The 17,409-nt window shown below is 36.9% G+C and overlaps 4 protein-coding genes and 1 pseudogene across 23 annotated transcripts; 1 reads left to right on the top strand and 4 right to left on the bottom strand.

The window, feature by feature from the left end:
- Positions 1-877: 877 nt before the first annotated feature.
- On the bottom strand, positions 878-2,725 carry LOC104765291 (putative callose synthase 8). Its single transcript, XM_010488979.2, has 5 exons — positions 2,303-2,725; positions 2,079-2,179; positions 1,781-1,905; positions 1,335-1,671; positions 878-1,231 (listed from the first exon to the last, which is right to left on the bottom strand). The coding sequence occupies exons 1-5, from the start codon at positions 2,538-2,540 to the stop codon at positions 965-967; spliced, it is 1,068 nt and encodes a 355-aa protein (XP_010487281.1). The 5' UTR covers positions 2,541-2,725; the 3' UTR covers positions 878-964.
- A 716-nt stretch (positions 2,726-3,441) lies between these two features.
- LOC104765290 (uncharacterized) lies at positions 3,442-5,196 on the bottom strand (annotated as a pseudogene). The gene is made up of 5 exons (XR_015590577.1): positions 4,802-5,196; positions 4,566-4,666; positions 4,276-4,397; positions 3,889-4,165; positions 3,442-3,785 (listed from the first exon to the last, which is right to left on the bottom strand). The product of XR_015590577.1 is annotated as an uncharacterized LOC104765290 (transcript).
- A 1,534-nt stretch (positions 5,197-6,730) lies between these two features.
- LOC104765292 (protein BOLA2) lies at positions 6,731-9,236 on the bottom strand. 8 transcript variants are annotated; one of them, XM_019241388.2, is made up of 9 exons: positions 8,894-9,233; positions 8,556-8,653; positions 8,396-8,465; positions 8,258-8,306; positions 8,035-8,098; positions 7,885-7,952; positions 7,589-7,777; positions 7,200-7,222; positions 6,731-7,114 (listed from the first exon to the last, which is right to left on the bottom strand). In XM_019241388.2, the coding sequence occupies exons 7-9, from the start codon at positions 7,649-7,651 to the stop codon at positions 6,913-6,915; spliced, it is 288 nt and encodes a 95-aa protein (XP_019096933.1). In that variant the 5' UTR covers positions 7,652-7,777; positions 7,885-7,952; positions 8,035-8,098; positions 8,258-8,306; positions 8,396-8,465; positions 8,556-8,653; positions 8,894-9,233; the 3' UTR covers positions 6,731-6,912. The 8 variants fall into 8 exon arrangements, 5 of the variants coding, with proteins under 5 accessions (XP_019096933.1, XP_087358969.1, XP_087358968.1 ...); XM_087502843.1 differs by having other exon boundaries at positions 8,258-8,314; XM_087502842.1 differs by lacking the exon at positions 8,258-8,306.
- A 1,775-nt stretch (positions 9,237-11,011) lies between these two features.
- On the top strand, positions 11,012-14,152 carry LOC109124647 (trifunctional UDP-glucose 4,6-dehydratase/UDP-4-keto-6-deoxy-D-glucose 3,5-epimerase/UDP-4-keto-L-rhamnose-reductase RHM3). The gene is made up of 3 exons (XM_010488980.3): positions 11,012-11,368; positions 11,833-13,407; positions 13,499-14,152. The coding sequence occupies exons 2-3, from the start codon at positions 11,857-11,859 to the stop codon at positions 13,940-13,942; spliced, it is 1,995 nt and encodes a 664-aa protein (XP_010487282.2). The 5' UTR covers positions 11,012-11,368; positions 11,833-11,856; the 3' UTR covers positions 13,943-14,152.
- A 101-nt stretch (positions 14,153-14,253) lies between these two features.
- LOC104765295 (zinc finger BED domain-containing protein RICESLEEPER 1-like) lies at positions 14,254-17,392 on the bottom strand. 12 transcript variants are annotated; one of them, XM_087502833.1, is made up of 4 exons: positions 17,103-17,392; positions 14,726-16,726; positions 14,553-14,594; positions 14,254-14,469 (listed from the first exon to the last, which is right to left on the bottom strand). In XM_087502833.1, the coding sequence occupies exons 2-4, from the start codon at positions 16,692-16,694 to the stop codon at positions 14,462-14,464; spliced, it is 2,019 nt and encodes a 672-aa protein (XP_087358959.1). In that variant the 5' UTR covers positions 16,695-16,726; positions 17,103-17,392; the 3' UTR covers positions 14,254-14,461. The 12 variants fall into 12 exon arrangements, with proteins under 12 accessions (XP_087358959.1, XP_087358957.1, XP_010487286.2 ...); XM_087502831.1 differs by having other exon boundaries at positions 14,254-14,472; XM_010488984.3 differs by having other exon boundaries at positions 14,553-14,613.
- Positions 17,393-17,409: the final 17 nt, after the last annotated feature.

Genomic DNA, 17,409 nt, shown 5'->3' on the forward strand with positions numbered 1-17,409 from the left:
TCCCTTGTTAAAATTAAAAGCTGACAGTCAAAAGTTATGATGAATTGAAAAGTTTGAGAGACATAAATCAATGGATCACATGCATCATGTAAACATCAACAACTAATCGTTAATTGGTAAACGTGCATATATTGTCTCTCGCAATTTGTTAACAATTATTACAAATTAACGGGGAGAATCCGCATGTGTTTTATTCACATGTGGATGAGAATTGATTGTATAAGTTGCTTGAAAATGTCGTTTCTTTTATCACTGCATACTGTGTAAAACAAATGTTGGTGTAAAATAGATGTTGGGCTTCCCTTTGGAAGAATTGTGAATGCGAGCGTCGTAGGCCCCAAACAATAATTAGACATGGCATATCGCCAATCCCCGTAAACTAAGATCTAAAACGGTCACGTAACTCGTTCATTTTCTAAATTCTAATCAACGTAAGTCATCAAATCAAACTTTTGCCGTTTTGGGTACAAAGCAGGTATTACCTTGATGGCTAGTGGAGAGTACCCTCTGTGTCGTAGACCCAAAAACAATTAATTGTGAATGCGAGAGTCTTAGGCCCAAAACAATAAATTGTGAATGCGAGTCACACACAGGCCCAAAACAATAAAATATGGCATATCGCTAATCACCGACAAGGCGACAACTACGATCTAAAAACCCCCAAGTAAAACTTCAAAGCTCCAAACCTGATGGCCAATGAGTTCATCCAAAAGTGTGTTGTTGTTCCGGTTATTCAAACTTCCTTATCCGAAATATATACTAATGTCACTCAAACACTCCATGTGTCCACCACCACTTTTTTCCAATCAACTCAAACTCTCATGCAAATTCGTAAACAGAATTAAATTTCGTAAATTATATGAATATCCGAAACATATTTTAAAACTGAATTTTAATATTTATTGTCTTACAAACATTATATTAAAAAAAAGCAAGATACAAAACAAAATTCTATTGGCTTTCTTTATTGATGTTTGTTGTTTTCGGTTTGGTTCGCTCTAATAGACGGAGGTACTTGGTCTGGAAACATGTTTTGCATCACGTTAGTCCAGAAGTCAACATCCTTGAGTTTCAGCTCCATCTCCTCAATCTTCTTCTCCACCTTGTTCAACTTTTCTTGTGTCGCAAGATATTTATCTTCGTTTGACAAATATGGAACTGCGGAACTCGGTATGAGATCGCCCTTCATTGACCCATCTGCCAACCTTCTGTCTTCCTTTATTTGAACTTCCTAACAAACCCCAAAAATTATCAAAAATAGTTAAATAATATGCTTAGAAAGCTACTATTACAAAATAAATAAATTGTCAACATATCATCAAATGTGTTGTTACCTCTTTGTGGATGGTATCTATGTCAGTTTGGGTGAGATGGTTTGACTGGATGGAGTCATGATCGCCTTGACACAAGTGAGTTTGGCTCTCCTCCTCCAGGGCTTTGCACTTCTCAACTATCAAGTCGGCTTTTTCGTCGACGAAGGTCCCATCTAAATTTCTCTTGTGGGTGTCCTCTATTGAGATGACCATGTCAAGTAGTTCACCAGTCTCCTCATCCCGGTTTAATAGTATACTTTCTGGGGGTGGTGCGTAAGCGCCACTTTTGTCGGCTGCCTTGAGAATTTCATACAAAACAGACGCAATTCTGCGTGCGTTTATCATTTTCTCTCGCTGACTAGTAACATAAATTTCCATATATAGGTTAATAATGTTGGCTCGCTGAGGTTGAACTAAAACTAGCAATAGTTATTAGTAAATTGAAAAGAAAGAAAGATGGACGATACCTATTATTATCCAAATCGAATGATGCACCATGTGCGATAATGTATGCCAAGTAAGAATCATAAACACGTTTGAGTTCTCTAATATCATTCCTATCCTTTCTTATTCTCGTAGTTAACTCGTCGTCCTACAAGGAAACAATGAAGATAAACAACAAAATAATTAAACAGATGATGTTTAGAAATTTAATTAATTATCCGGAAACTAGTCCACGTCATTCTTTATACGATCGATCAAAAATCATAGGCATCAGAAACTAGCTAGAATCCGTATCCCGTTCAACTATATTGGATGACTTGCCTTCTCAAGCCTTCGGAGAAGTGAATTTTTGAATTGTCGTACACCTCTTCCAGTGGAACTAGCGTCAATTCGGTGAGCTACCTCAAACGTATAAAAACGGCCTGCGACATATGGAAATTATGAGTCTTTTAACAAGAAAGCGCCAAGATAAGAAAACAAAGAGAAGATTCAAAAATAGTAACAAATTGACCTAAAAACATTAGGGAAGACGAGAGTAAACTCACAAAGAAAAGCAATACGAGGTTCTTCAGACTCAACCAAGTTTGCTACACGAAGAAACCTTTGAATCCCTGAGGCTAACGTCTCGGGAAGCTTCTCGCTGTCATAGGGTACCCACACATATTGTTCCTGAAAAGTGACGGATCTCGTGGACTGGCGGATGGTTGGCGAATCTTCGGGGAAGATGGGTACCATATCAACAAAAACATCGGTGGGATCAACGGGGACGATTTCGTGAGACATTTGGGAGACTAAAAGCTGATTGCTCTATGGTTTTGGCACTTGGCATGGAGACGGAAAGGTTTCATTATATAAAGCGGCAATAACTTAGCGAGGTGAGTTTCCGTGGCAGATTTTTTTGTCAATTAACTAAGTAAGCTTTATTCTCCAAAACAAATAAATTAAAGACTACTAAACTAAAGTGTTAAAGTGAAACTGACATTTGGTATATGTACTTTTATTTGAGGGGGGGGGGGGGGGGGGGGGGGGGAAGAAAATACTTTTGTTACTAAATTTGTACTAGAGGATGTGTTTTTTTCCAAGCAATCTTTTACTCTTTACAACAACGTGCATGGGAAAAGAAGAAAAAAACTTTTTTGAGTGTAGTAAAAAGGAGCCAAATCTTATTTAAATGGAGTGTAAAGCATATACTTGACGTGCATATGTAACTATTTCTTAGTCATTAGGATTATACCTACCAAAAGACGATACAAATAAATTGGCTATCCAAATCAAACCATTTTGTTTTGTTATATTTGTCATAATCAAATTATAAAAACATGAGATTAAGGATAGTCGATTTTAGTCTAATGTATAGACTAGTTAGACCAGTAGTGAAGTGTGTCAGGTAGTTTTGTCACCAACAACTACTATCTAAACCCCCCAAGTAAAACCTAATTACCAGGCTCTCGTTGATTTCTGATCTACTTTCATCAAATCAAACTTTTGCCGTTTCGCGTTCAAAGCCCCAAACCTGATGGCCAATGAGTACATCCAAAAGTGTGTTGTTGTTCCGGTTATTCAAAATTCCTATTCGAAATATATACAATGTCACTCAAACACTCCCAATCAACTCAAACTCTTATGCAATTGCAATTCGTAAACAGAATTAAAATTCTTAAATTATATGAATATCCGAAATATATTTTTAAACTGAATTTTAATATTTATTATCTTACAAACAGTTATGAAAAAAACAACATAGAAAATAAAAATTTATTGGCTTTGTTTATTGTTGTTTTCGGTTTGGTTCGCTCTCATGGACGGAGGTACTTGGTCTGGAAACATGTTTAGCATCATGTTAGTCCAGAAGTCGACATCCTTGAGTTTCAGCTCCATCTCCTCAATCTTCTTCTCCACCTTGTTCAACTTTTCTTGTGTCTCAAGATATTTATCTTCGTTTGACAAATATGGAACTGCGGAACTCGGTCTGACACCGTCCCCCATTGACCCGTTTGCAAACTTTCTGTCTTCATTTATTTGAACTTCCTAAAAAACCCAAAAATTATCAAAAAATAGTTAGATAATATGCTTATAAAGTTATTGTTACAGAATAAATAAATTTTGAACATCTCAAATGTGTTGTGATCACCTCTTTGTGGATGGCATTTATGTCAGTTTGGGTGAGATGGTTTGACTGGATGAAGTCATCGCCTTGGGACATGTGAATTTGTCTCTCCTCCTCCAGGGCTTTGCACTTCTCAACTATCAACTCGGCATTTTCGACAAGTAGTTCACCAGTCTCCTCATCCCGGTTTAATAGTATACTTTCTGGGGCTGCTGCGTAAGCACCAGTTGTGTCGTTTGCCTTGAGAACTTCATACAAAACAGAAGCAATTCTGCGTGCGTTTATCAACTTCTCTCGCTGACTATTAAGATAAATTTCCATAGGTTAATGTTGGCTCGCTGAGATTGAAGTAAAACTAGCAATAGTAATGATCAGTATAGGTTAAAAAAATGAACGATATGGACGATATACCTATTATCCAAATTGATTGCTGTACCATTTCTGATAACGTATTCCAAGTAAGCATCATAAACACGTTTGAGTTCCTTAATATCATCCCTCTTTTTTGTTAACCTCGCAGTCAACTCGTTATCCTACTAGGAAACAAAGAAGACACACATGACAAAATAATTAAACAGATAATGTTTAGAAATTTCATGAATAATGTTTAGAACGATCGGTCATATCTTTAACAATAACCGTAGACTTAAGAAACTAGCTAGAATCAGTAGTGTCCCGTTCTACAATATTGGATGACTTGCCTTCTCAAGCCTTCGAAGAAGAGAATTTTTGAACTGTCGTACACCTCTTCCGGTGGAAGTAGCGTCAAGTCAGTGAGCTAACTCAAACGTATAAAAACGGCCTGCGACAAAAATAATTATGAGTCTTTTAACAAGAAAGCGACAAGAAGAAAAAAATTAACAAAGAAAAGAAGAGAAAATTCACAAATAGTAACAATTGACCTAAAAACATTAAAGAAGACGAGAGTAAAACCCACAAAGATAAGCAATACGAGGTTCTTCAGACTCAACCAAGTTTGCTACACGAAGAAACCTTTGAACCCCTGAGGCTAACGTCTCCGGAAGCTTCTCGCTGTCACAGGGCTCCCACATTGTTCCCGAAAAGTGACGACGCATCTCGTGAACTGCTGCGAATCTTCGGGGAAGATGGGATCCATATCAACAAAAACTTCGGTGGGATCAACGGGGACGATTTCGTCGTGAGACATTTGGGAGACGAAAGCTGATTGTTCTACGGTTTTGGTTGGCGTTGAGATAGTTGGAGATGGAAAAAGTTCCATTATATAAAGCGGCAATTGCTTAGCGAGGTGAGTTTCCATGGCAGATTTTTTGTCAATTAACTAAGTAAGCTTTTTACTAAATTTGTACTAGAGAAAGTGGGTTCCCAGCAATATTTTGCAATTTACAACAACATAATATACCAACGTGCATGGGAAAAGTTAAAAGAAAAAAAAGAAAAAAGTTTGTTGAGTGTAAAGGAGCCAAATCTTATTTAAATGAACTGGAATGTAAAGGCTAAAGCATATATATATATTCTTGATGTTGATGTGCATATGTTATGTATCTATTTCTTAGTCATTAAGATTATACGTACTAATCTACAAAAGTAACTTGGGTATCCAAAATCAATCGAATCTTTATTTGAAACATTTTGGTTTTTTTTTTCATATATCATATCTAAACTATTAAAAAAATGAGATTATGATAGTCGATTTCAGTCTAATGTATATAGACCACCGGTGAAGTTTGATTAATGCATGGTAGTTTTGTACTATAACGAAATGTGTTGATTTGTTTGAATGTCAATACAGTAAGGGCATTCCCATTAATACTCACATGAATGTCTTAAATTTTAAATAATACTAGGGGTGTATTAAAACAATGATTTTGAAGGATTTCATGGGATTTAAGAAATTTGGAATTTTGATAGATTTTAAAGAAGTTGATATGATTTATGGTAAAATTCTTTCAAATCCCACCTAAAACCATGAGATTTGGATTTCTGTATTTTTAACTAAACAAATCCTCTCAAATCCTCCAGAATCCCTAAAACTTATTAAAATTCAAATCTACAAACTGTTTTGAATAACAGTGGATTTTAAAGTAGATTTTTAAATCATCAGTTCAATGACAGTAGATTTCAGGAGACTTTTTAAAATCCATGATTGAATAACATAGGATTTGTAACTTTTACACAAATCACCTAAAATGTCAAGTTGAATACATCCCCCTAGATTTGGACCCGTGCTAGAGCACGGGTTGAAATTCCTTTTAATTATATTATAATTTTATAATAAAATATAATTTATATGATTGTTTTTAAAAGTTTTTTTGGATAAAACGTTATGCAATAAAATCTAGTAAGTTTTAATTATGATGGCTTGAAAAAGACATATATTTTGTAAGTTTTCTATTGTTAATTTTGTAATTTTATGTATGAGAAATGGTTATGTTTGTTGTTTGTTTTTATTTTAATTTTCGAACATGTTTGGTGAAAGTTTTTTAATATGACCCGTGCTTTGGTAAGATTTTATTTTCAACTGCAAAATAAGATCTCGGAAATCACGATTAATTATGATAAATTGCAAAGATTTTATTCCTTTTTAAGCCTAACAATATATTTTTATGTCTAATAGTATATATTTGGTAACAATATATGGAATACTAAAGATTTTATTTTGGAAATTGTATAAATCATTGGAATATTCTCTTTAAGAGGATTCTTTAGGATATTCTTAATTGTATTTATATAGCCCATAGATTGACCAATTAAGCTATAACATTTTTTGTAACCAACCTATATTTAATCTATGTAACATATTTTGTAACCAACTTATAAAAATTATATAGTTTACAAAAAAAAGTTGTGTACTTCCGTTTTATTATATAGAGGATTAAAAATAATATTAATTTAATTTTAGATCTTCATTAACTTCTTTTTATTTTTTCTCCTCCCATTAGTCATCTTCAATTATGAGTGTCTATACCATTTATGATATAACTTAAATTAAATGAGAAACAAAAATGAAGCAACAATTTGCTTTTGAATCCTTATTGTTGGAACAATTATTCTCTTGTTGTTTTCTCTTCAAGCCTCTGTGGTTGGAGTTGTTTCAGAGTGTTGTGATATTGGCTTCCATTGTTGTGGAGTTTGAGCCTTCTTTATAGAGAGGGCATGGATTTCTTTCATCTCTTCTTCAAGGGCAGCGTTTATATTGCGGTGCCTTTCAAGCAATCTCTTCTCTTCAAACTGTTCCGAGACAACCTCAACAACAAAACTCGCCCCGCAGCTGAAACAAAAGAGTAAAGCTTAAGACTGAGAACTGGAATTTAGATGTCAAAATTGATGATGGTTCAGTGATCATAAGACTTTACCCTCCAGATGTATCGATGACTTCCTAGTTTTACATATAAATGAAGCCAAATTAGTGACGTATAGAGAGTAAGATCACAAAGTAAACTTGTTGCTTCAATAATCACGTACACACGAACCACGTAAGTGAGTGTATGATTCAATCTTAGAACAAAAGAAACACAAGATTTCTCTTAGAGCTACATGAGTATGAATCCAATTTGGTAAAGTTCTATATTTCATCAAAAGATTTTAAATTGTCATTGATCTGCAACTCCCAGTTTCCCCCAATATATGGAAGAACAGAGGATGCCTGATAAATCAAAACTCTGAAGTTTTTCTTACTTTGGTCAGATTCAGTAGCCAAGACACAGAAAAAAGATTGTAGGTAAGGGGATCAAATTTGCCTTACAAGATGAACATGATTGAGTTTTGAAGTCAATGAAGCTTCGACTTGCTCCTTAGATACACCCATCTCCCTCTCTGCCTGCTAAAAAGTTTGTGCAGCTATGATTTGCAAAAACTTGGTGTGTCCCCTAAACCTGATCACATCTCCACCAAGTCCAGGTACAATAATTCAGCATAACTGTGTTTCCACATACTGCAACAAAAAACAAAATAAGAGACATGAGAACAAATCATATACATCACCAACAATAGCAAATATCTGAAAGTCATTAGGGGGAAAGAGAAAAGATGTAACCTTACCTAAATAGATGAAAGACGAGAAGATAAGATTCAACATAGCAATCCCAGTGCCTCGACTCGACGATGATCTGCATCAAATAAAGAAGATATCTTTAGCTTATATACATAAAAAAAAAATCTAACATAAGCTAAAGATAAGAAGAACCTTACCTAAATACAGATGATACAGATGATAAACGAAGATCCAACACAGCAATTCAGGTGCATCGACGATCTGCATCAAAGGGAGATTGAGATGTTAATTCACTTATATAGAGGGTTCATTACTACAGTATCCAGAATCTGGCTTAAAACAATTCATGGAGACACAAAAATGTCAGCAGCGGATTCTTCTTTTCCTTGACTAAAAGTATAGAACGAAAGGAGATTGTACCTTTTAACTCTAACTTTGTAATGTCACACTGAATGAAATCTATCTCCACCTGCAAAACTAAAAATTTATAGCAACCGTATTGCTACAACCAAAAAGGAAGACTCATTTACATAAAGAAGAACTTCAAAAAGAAAAAACCTCAAGCTCCTCTGCATTTAGTGTTGCTGTTTCAAGAGACTGAGGATCGATATCAAATCCAATCACAGACCTGTTTTTTTTTAAGCACCAAACCGATAAATAACCACAAAGGATGAATAACTAGATGCATTGATGAGAGAAAAGATGAATAATAACTCACGCTGAATCTAGAAGAGCAGCAGCAACACTTAAAGTACCACAACCACATCCAAAATCCGGAACGACCTTATCAGTGATGTCTCCATATGAATTCTCTGCCTAAACAAGGATACAGATTCAACACACACTTCAGGCTTCTTGAAGAACAGGAACAAAGCAATAGCAACTAAAGACATTACATTTGAATCATTACTAGCCTTTTATGACTCAACCCAATAAAAACATAAGAGTCAAGCAATTGAAAGGGGAACAAAACGAACAAAACATAAGACTCATTGAACCTTAAAAACAAAACAAAACGAACAAAATTGAAAGGGGAAGATAAGCAATTGCGAATACCTTTTCTAATTTGGCAGCTGTGAGGGCTCTCTTGTATTCCACAGCCTTCTCCATAGGTCGAAGACTTGATCGAAGAAGAAGACGACGAGGCGAGATCTCTTTCTCCAGTGTATTCATCATCCGATCTCGATAACGTCTCAGGAAGAAGAAGACGACGAGGCGAGATCAATTGTTTCTGGAAACCGATCAGAACTACGATCGATTTGATTTCGTCAGTTTTTCATCGTTTTGATTGTATCGAAAGAGAGTGAGAAGCAAAAGAAGAAAAGAGAAAAAAAAAAACGTAACTAATAAAATAGTGACACGTATGGGGTCTATAAGGATCTAAAATGATCGGGGCAGAGACCTGGGTCTCGGAAATATTCAGATTTAAACCTTTTTTTTAATATTACTAAAAAAATAAAGGGATTTTTATTGATTCTACCACATTCAATTAAAACCTTTTCCCAAATGCATATTTTCTTTTGTTTTGAGAACTACCACATTTGAGCTTTCAAGTTGGAATAAAATGACTAATATATCCTTCATGTAAAAGTCATGAGATTTGAGATTATACTATCCTTTTATGACACAAAAGTTGGTGCATTAATAGTTGTGGGTCAGCATAAAATAAAGTTTGTAATTTAAATTAAAAACTGGGAACACATAAACTTTGTAAGCTGCTTTTTGGTTTAGAGATATGAGAGCAGCATAACGCAGTAGACAAAATTGGTCTGATGGACAAGGTAAATTGTATGGACAAGTTGAGAAATATAAACTTGTCTATTAGCTTGAACTAGTCCATTTGTCAAATATATTAACTAGTAGACAAGTTGTAAATAAAACTTGTCCATTAACCGGTATTGTTCTTAGAAAAATTATGCAGTTATAAACTTGTCTATAAGATTAATAATTAAATAAATGTTCCAAATAGACAAGTTAGGAGAGTTTGGAACTTGTCTACTAGGTAAAATTTTCTCAAAAAGGACAGTATAATCTCAAATAGACAAGTTAGGAGAGTTTGGAACTTGTCTACTAGGTAAACCTGAATTTTTTTTTGTTTCCGGCTAATTTTTCTTCCGCTAACCTTAGATTTGAATCCGCTTATTTTGTCCAGCTTGTCTTTTGGCGCCGGAGAGAACCTCTCTAGTTGACTTTCTTTCTTATGTGTTCTTCTATCTCACGATCTCTCTCTTTGGTTACAACAGATCTCTTTTTGATCCAGATTTTTAGTTGGGATGTTTGGTGCTCGGTCGTTGCGGAGAATTGCTTTTGAACGAAGTTTTGGTAGAAGAATGAATAGACACATACACGAGTATGGGAATGATAAATTATTAAAAAAAATTATTAAAAATTGAGATCTGTATGTAATGGGAAGGACATATTGGTCTTTTTCAATTATCTTTGTGGTAGCCGGGAAAATGAATTTGCAAATGTGGTAGTTGTGTTAAGTTTTAGTATAGATTGTGGTAGAATCGTTAGTTTTCTCAAAAATAAAAGACATCCCGTAGAGATGACCGATGGGCTTGCTCTAAGTGATGATTGAATCAGTCACCATTACTAGTGTGAATCAGTCATGGTGGTGATTAAAAAAGACCATGGGCTTTATATATGTCATACTATAAAGTTTTTGTAAGCAAAGAAAACTATATTTTTTTTTTTTTTGGTATAAGCAAAGAAAAGTGTTTTTCTGATCCAACACTAGTATTCTAACATGTTGTATATAACTTTTTTTTTTTTCATTTTGTAGGATTTTTATTTGAAGAACATGTCTTTTTTCATTTTGTTAGTAGGATTTTTATTTGAAGAACATGTCTTCACATTCTGTTAGTAGGATTTTTACTGTTTTAAGTAGATAATTTATAGTAGCATGTAAGTCTAGTACTAAACTACTAATGATACAAAGAAAACAATTTTTTTTTATGATACTAAAAAATAGTACTGTATTTATGTTTGTTCGTTCAAAATTAATAAATTACACAAAAAAAAAATTTTGTCTTCCTACATATATATACCACTACTATTTATTAATTTAGAAATTGTGAAACCGAAACTCATGCGGACAAATCGAAATTTCTACGTTTGCCTATATTTTCGGTTAATTAATCTATAAATATGATAGTTAGTAGCAATTAAAACAATTAATGTCAGGTGCAAAAAAAAAAAAAACAATCAATCCATTTTAGCTACAGTGTAATAATGGGCAAACTAGTCATTTCGTAGTCTCCCCCTGGTTCTCCGTAACTGTCTCTCCCAAAAATTAAAAAGAGAAAAGGCTTTTTTAACTCTCTCTTAAAGAGAGAGAGAGTCTCTTTAATTTCAGAGACGCTCGTCCGTTTTGGTTCTTCCCCTTCCGTTCCCTCTCTTTCTTCTTCACTCCTTTATTTATTTATTTATCTTCTCCTCCCATTGATCCCTCTCTCTCCTCTCCTCTCCTCAGATTTTTTCAAGCTTTAGTAGATTCATTCATCCTGATCTCTCTCTCAATCGTTCCCGGTACGTGAGCTCTTCTTCTGCTTTCCCAAATTCTGTGTTTGATGATCTCTGACCCTTCATTTGTGATTGCTGTGTTTGATTCGATGTTCTGAAGGTTTATTATGTATGATTGATTGTCTGATGCTTTCTCATCGTTTCTCATTTGGATCTGCTGCTCAATCTCTGGGAAATATTTTTAGCGTATTTGATTGCTACTCCTGTGGATCTAGATCTGTGATCATTTTTAGAATATCTCGCGATTAGCATCGCTGTTGCTTCATGAATTATCTTTTATTGAGCTGAATCACAGTGAATGAGATTTCCCAGAATTGATAGATCTGAACGGTGCCTGCTTAGTTTTGTAGTCTATCTGTTTGATTAAATTACATTTCGAATTCGCTCGATTCTTTTGTTCTTGGTGGTATAATAATTGTGCTGTTTCGTCATTACTGAAGCTTTCCTGAATGCAATTTTCATGGTTACAGATTTGATTGTATTTCCACATTCACATGGCTACTTATAAGCCAAAGAACATCCTCATCACTGGGGCTGCTGGTTTCATTGCCTCCCATGTTGCCAACAGACTTGTTCGTAGCTACCCTGACTACAAAATCGTTGTGCTTGACAAGCTTGATTACTGTTCTAACCTCAAAAACCTCAACCCTTCTAAATCCTCTCCCAACTTCAAGTTCGTGAAAGGTGACATCGCCAGTGCTGACCTTGTCAACTACCTTCTCATCACTGAAGAAATCGACACCATTATGCACTTTGCTGCTCAAACTCATGTTGACAACTCTTTCGGTAATAGCTTTGAGTTTACCAAGAACAATATCTATGGTACCCATGTTCTTCTTGAAGCTTGCAAAGTCACTGGCCAGATCAGGAGGTTTATCCATGTCAGTACTGATGAGGTCTATGGAGAGACTGATGAGGATGCTTCTGTTGGAAATCACGAGGCTTCTCAGTTGCTTCCTACTAACCCGTACTCTGCTACTAAGGCTGGAGCTGAGATGCTTGTGATGGCATATGGTAGATCGTACGGTTTACCAGTTATAACAACTCGCGGGAATAATGTTTATGGTCCTAACCAGTTTCCTGAAAAGTTGATTCCTAAGTTCATCCTGTTGGCCATGAATGGGAAGCCTCTCCCGATCCACGGAGATGGATCTAATGTTAGGAGTTACCTCTACTGCGAAGATGTTGCTGAGGCGTTTGAGGTTGTTCTTCACAAAGGGGAAGTTAACCATGTCTACAATATCGGGACTACTAGAGAAAGGAGAGTGATTGACGTTGCCAATGACATCAGCAAACTCTTCGGAATAGACCCTGACTCCACCATTCAGTTTGTGGAGAACCGGCCTTTCAATGACCAGAGGTACTTCCTCGATGACCAGAAGCTGAAGAAATTGGGTTGGTGTGAACGAACCACTTGGGAAGAAGGACTCAGGAAGACAATGGAATGGTACACTGAGAACCCTGAGTGGTGGGGCGACGTTTCTGGAGCTCTGCTTCCTCATCCACGGATGCTCATGATGCCAGGTGACCGACACTCTGATGGCTCTGACGAGCACAAGAAAACAGATGGTAATCAGACATTCACGGTGGTTACTCCGACCAGGGCTGGTGGTTCTGCAGACAAACCATCTTTAAAGTTCCTCATCTATGGGAAGACTGGGTGGCTCGGTGGTCTTCTGGGAAAAATATGTGAGAAGCAAGGGATTCCATACGAGTATGGAAAAGGGAGACTAGAAGACAGAGCTTCTCTAATGGCGGATATTCGCAGCATCAAACCAAGTCATGTCTTCAACGCTGCGGGTTTAACTGGTAGACCCAATGTTGACTGGTGTGAATCTCACAAAACCGAGACCATCCGGGTCAATGTTGCTGGAACTTTGACTCTAGCAGATGTTTGCAGAGAGAATGATCTGCTGATGATGAACTTTGCCACTGGTTGTATATTCGAGTACGATGCTGCGCATCCAGAAGGTTCAGGGATTGGTTTTAAAGAAGAAGACAAACCGAACTTCACCGGTTCTTTCTACTCAAAAACAAAAGCAATGGTAGGATAACATCACATAACCAAACCACATCTGATCCTCAATTTTGTTTAAACTCTGTCCATAAAAATCCTCTTGTTTCTATTTTTGCAAGGTCGAAGAGCTTCTAAGAGAATTTGACAACGTATGCACCTTGAGAGTGCGGATGCCAATCTCATCAGACTTAAATAACCCGAGGAACTTCATCACAAAGATCTCGCGTTATAACAAAGTGGTGAACATCCCAAACAGCATGACCATACTAGACGAACTCTTACCAATCTCAATCGAAATGGCGAAGAGGAACCTAAGGGGGATATGGAACTTCACCAATCCAGGAGTGGTGAGCCACAACGAGATTCTAGAGATGTACAAGAGTTACATTGAGCCGGATTTCAAATGGTCCAACTTCACTTTGGAAGAACAGGCTAAGGTCATCGTTGCACCACGGAGCAACAACGAGATGGATGGTTCCAAGCTCAACAAGGAGTTCCCAGAGATGCTTTCCATCAAAGATTCGTTGATCAAATACGTCTTCGAACCCAACAAGCGAACGTAAAACACACATACACACACACACACACACTCTTATTCTCTCTGTGTTCACTAGAATGTTTCTACTTTAATTTTGATTTGATTTATCATACGATTCATTTACTCTTTTGCATTCTACGACTTACATGTAGCTCTCTTCACACATTCTACATCACAACACATCTTTGTTTACATTAATATTTTTACACAGATCAATTTATTTGAGTTTACTTTACTATCCTTCTTGATTCTTCATTTCCTACTCCTATTATAATGCCTGTTCGTTTCCATATCAAGATAAGGAGAAGAGTTGAAGAAAGAAACAAAATCGACTGATTTATGTAACTTATTTCCCTTTGCTTTGAACTTGAGGATTCTATATTTGTTACAAGAACATTATCTCTCATATGTTAATCTTCCTACTGCATAAATAAAAATCGCAAACTCAAATGCAAACTACATTAAACCCTCTGTACTTTCTGTCCCCATCTTCGCCACACGACCATCTACCAGCATTTTGCTTTCGCTTAATCACCTTAGCACCTTAGCGAACTACTGAGAGACATTCCATAAAAATGATGATGTAAAAATGATGAAGAAGACAATGGAAGAAAGGAACAGAAAGAGCTCAGTACCTTGAATTTTGTTCTTCTCTTCACTAAGCTGGAGCGTATTGTCTAGACAATGGTAGAGTTTCTTGGCTCGTTATAAGATTTAAAAGCTAAGTCAGTAGGAGTTGAAGATTGACTGTTTTGAGTTCTTTATAAAGGAGAAAAAAAAGACTTGAATAGAGAGTTTGGGATTGTACCTTCTGTTTCTGTAGACAACCAATCCTGTGCACAGAACAAAGCCTGTCTAATATCAGGGTTCAAGGAACTCTGGCTATCAGCGATCATGGGTGTCCCAGAGTTAAATGTTGAATCAGGCGCAAGGATTGACATTGGCGTCCCTAAAATGTCCCGTGCTAGAAGAGAGAGGACAGGGTATCTTGGTGTATGAACCTTCCAGTAATTCAGAATGTTGAACTCGCCAGTACGGGGGAACACTGGTTCAGACAAGTATTTGTCCAAATCCGATGCTGTGTTCAGGTTCTGAGAAGTTTCACGGAGAAACTTGTCGAATCCTTTCAATCTGTCTCTAGTGTCCATGGTTCTACCTAAGCCAGAGCCAGAGAAAGAAGAGTCTTCACCGACAATGGTTGAGCACATCGAATATGCATCAAGAAGCTCCTTGACACCATTCGACACTTCCTTGATGCGGTCCAGAGCCGTACTGCCATAGATCTTCGAGTAGTAATACTCTACCAACTTCATCTTGAATCGAGGATCCAATATGGCAGCGATGGCTAAAACAAGGCTGCATTTGTTCCAATACTCATCGAATTTAGCCTTCATATTTGCTGCAAGAGAACTCAAGAAATTGTCCTGGTTCTTGCACCACTCGATCAACTGGATGTGGAAATCACACATCTCAACAAAGTATACATTTGCTGTCGGGAACTTGTTTCTTGCAAAGTCAGAGGCAATATCGAACACAAGTTTAAGATAACCGGTGACGTATCTTGTCCATTCCCACTCCTCATCGGTTAGAGATGAATCAAACGCGTGATCGTGATCACGCAGATGGCAAAACGCACCCTTGTACTCCAGCACAGTTTCAAGCATCAGGTAAGTAGAGTTCGAGTTAACAAGAGAATCAAGAACCAAGATCTTGTGGGAGTTGATTCCAGCGAGTTGAGCGATTTCATTGAACCTTACTTGTGTTGATTGTGAGCTCTTGACATATCTCACACTTCCTCGAATCTTTTGGATCACATCTCTCATAGCCTCCAAGCAATCTTGGACAAGAAAACTCAGAAGATGAGCGGCAGATTTCAACTCAAGTAACTGCCCGTTGATTAAGATCTGGCTGCTCTGAGACATGTGGTCTTTAATTCGCAGGACAGTCTCTTCATTAACAGAAAAACTGTCAAACGTTACAGCGAAAAGCTTGCTCTCAAGCCTCCATTCAATCAAACATCTGACGATTACTTCAGAGAGCATATCTTCAGTATGAGAAGGATCCAAGGTGATAAAGTTAAGAACATTCCTGTGTAGCCTCCACTCCTCATCGATATAATGAGAGGCCAAACACACACAGTTAGCATTATCCCGTGAAGACCACATCTCCACCGAAAGATTGATCTTGCCGTATAAGTTATTCAAAGTGTGCTGCACTCTCTGCTTCTCCCTCATGTAAATCTCCATACATGAATCCTCAATTGTGCTATTAGGCACAGCTTCAAACAAGGGCTGAAGGTTCCTAGCAAACACTTTGAAACCAACATGATCAACCATGGCTAACGGATAACCGTGCATAATAATCATACGTGCAAGATCAACCTGACTCCTTTCTTGACTAAACCTTCCTCCACTTCCTCGGCTTAGAACCACCTCGTCCCTACGTTGTTGCTCATGATCGAACTTAGGTCTGAGATACTCGTCTTTAGGTTGACCCTCATCGAAACTGATAGGAGTAGCAATAGTAACTGGATTCTCTTTTTTCTTTCTTTTAGGTGTCAGCAACTGAGACATGTCATGATTGGTTCGTTTGAGACACCGCATAAGATGGTTCCTAAGATGAGTTGTCCCGCTGTTGCTCGAACCACTGAGTTTCTTATTACATTGAATGCAAACAGCATAACACACATCAGCCTTTCTCACCCTCTCAAAGTAATTCCAAACAACAGATGTCAACCTCTTCGATTTCTGCAAGATGATCTCATTTGATTCATCCATCTCATACAAAAAAACTCGTATAGCTGCTCCACCTATTCATTGATTTAAAAAAAAAAACAAAACTTTAGACTTTACTAAGCGTTACAAAGATCATCATCTTAACCAACAACAGCAGGCATTATACACTTTGATCAAAACCAAAAGATTCAACATTGCAACAACAGAGATCAAAATCATAAAACCACATTATTCAACAATAACACAACCACACAAATTGAGATGAATGAAATCAAACAAAAGGTGAAAACTTTCTGATGAAATTAGTCATACACTGAAAACAAACAAACAAACAGAACCCTTTTGAATTTTGCGAGCAAGGCAGAGTTTTTTTGATACACGAGGAAATTAGCAAAGAGAGTTAGAGACGACGAACAGAGCAAAAGCAACAAGGTTTGAAATTTGCGGCACCTTTCTTTGTTTAACAAATTATAATAAAAGCCGTCAGAATCTGTGGAGACTAGAATCGGAGGATCCGAGGAGCTCTTTTAAGGGTTACGGGTGGGAAGAAGCTGGATCGAAGTATTATCAGATCCGATGGACGATTTGGGTTATTTAAAGACCCGGATTTAGGGGTTTCGGGTGGGTTAGGATAAAGGGATCCGGTTCTGGATCCGAATTGATCCCGGGTTTCGTTAGATTCACACATGTAACGCGGGCCTTGGCGCGGTTGGATAGATCTGGTTCCCGATCCGATCTCCATTAATCAATTAATTAA

This window comes from Camelina sativa, chromosome 19, assembly GCF_030686135.1.
Source record: "Camelina sativa cultivar CO46 ecotype springtype chromosome 19, ASM3068613v1".
Classification (NCBI taxonomy): domain Eukaryota; kingdom Viridiplantae; phylum Streptophyta; class Magnoliopsida; order Brassicales; family Brassicaceae; genus Camelina; species Camelina sativa.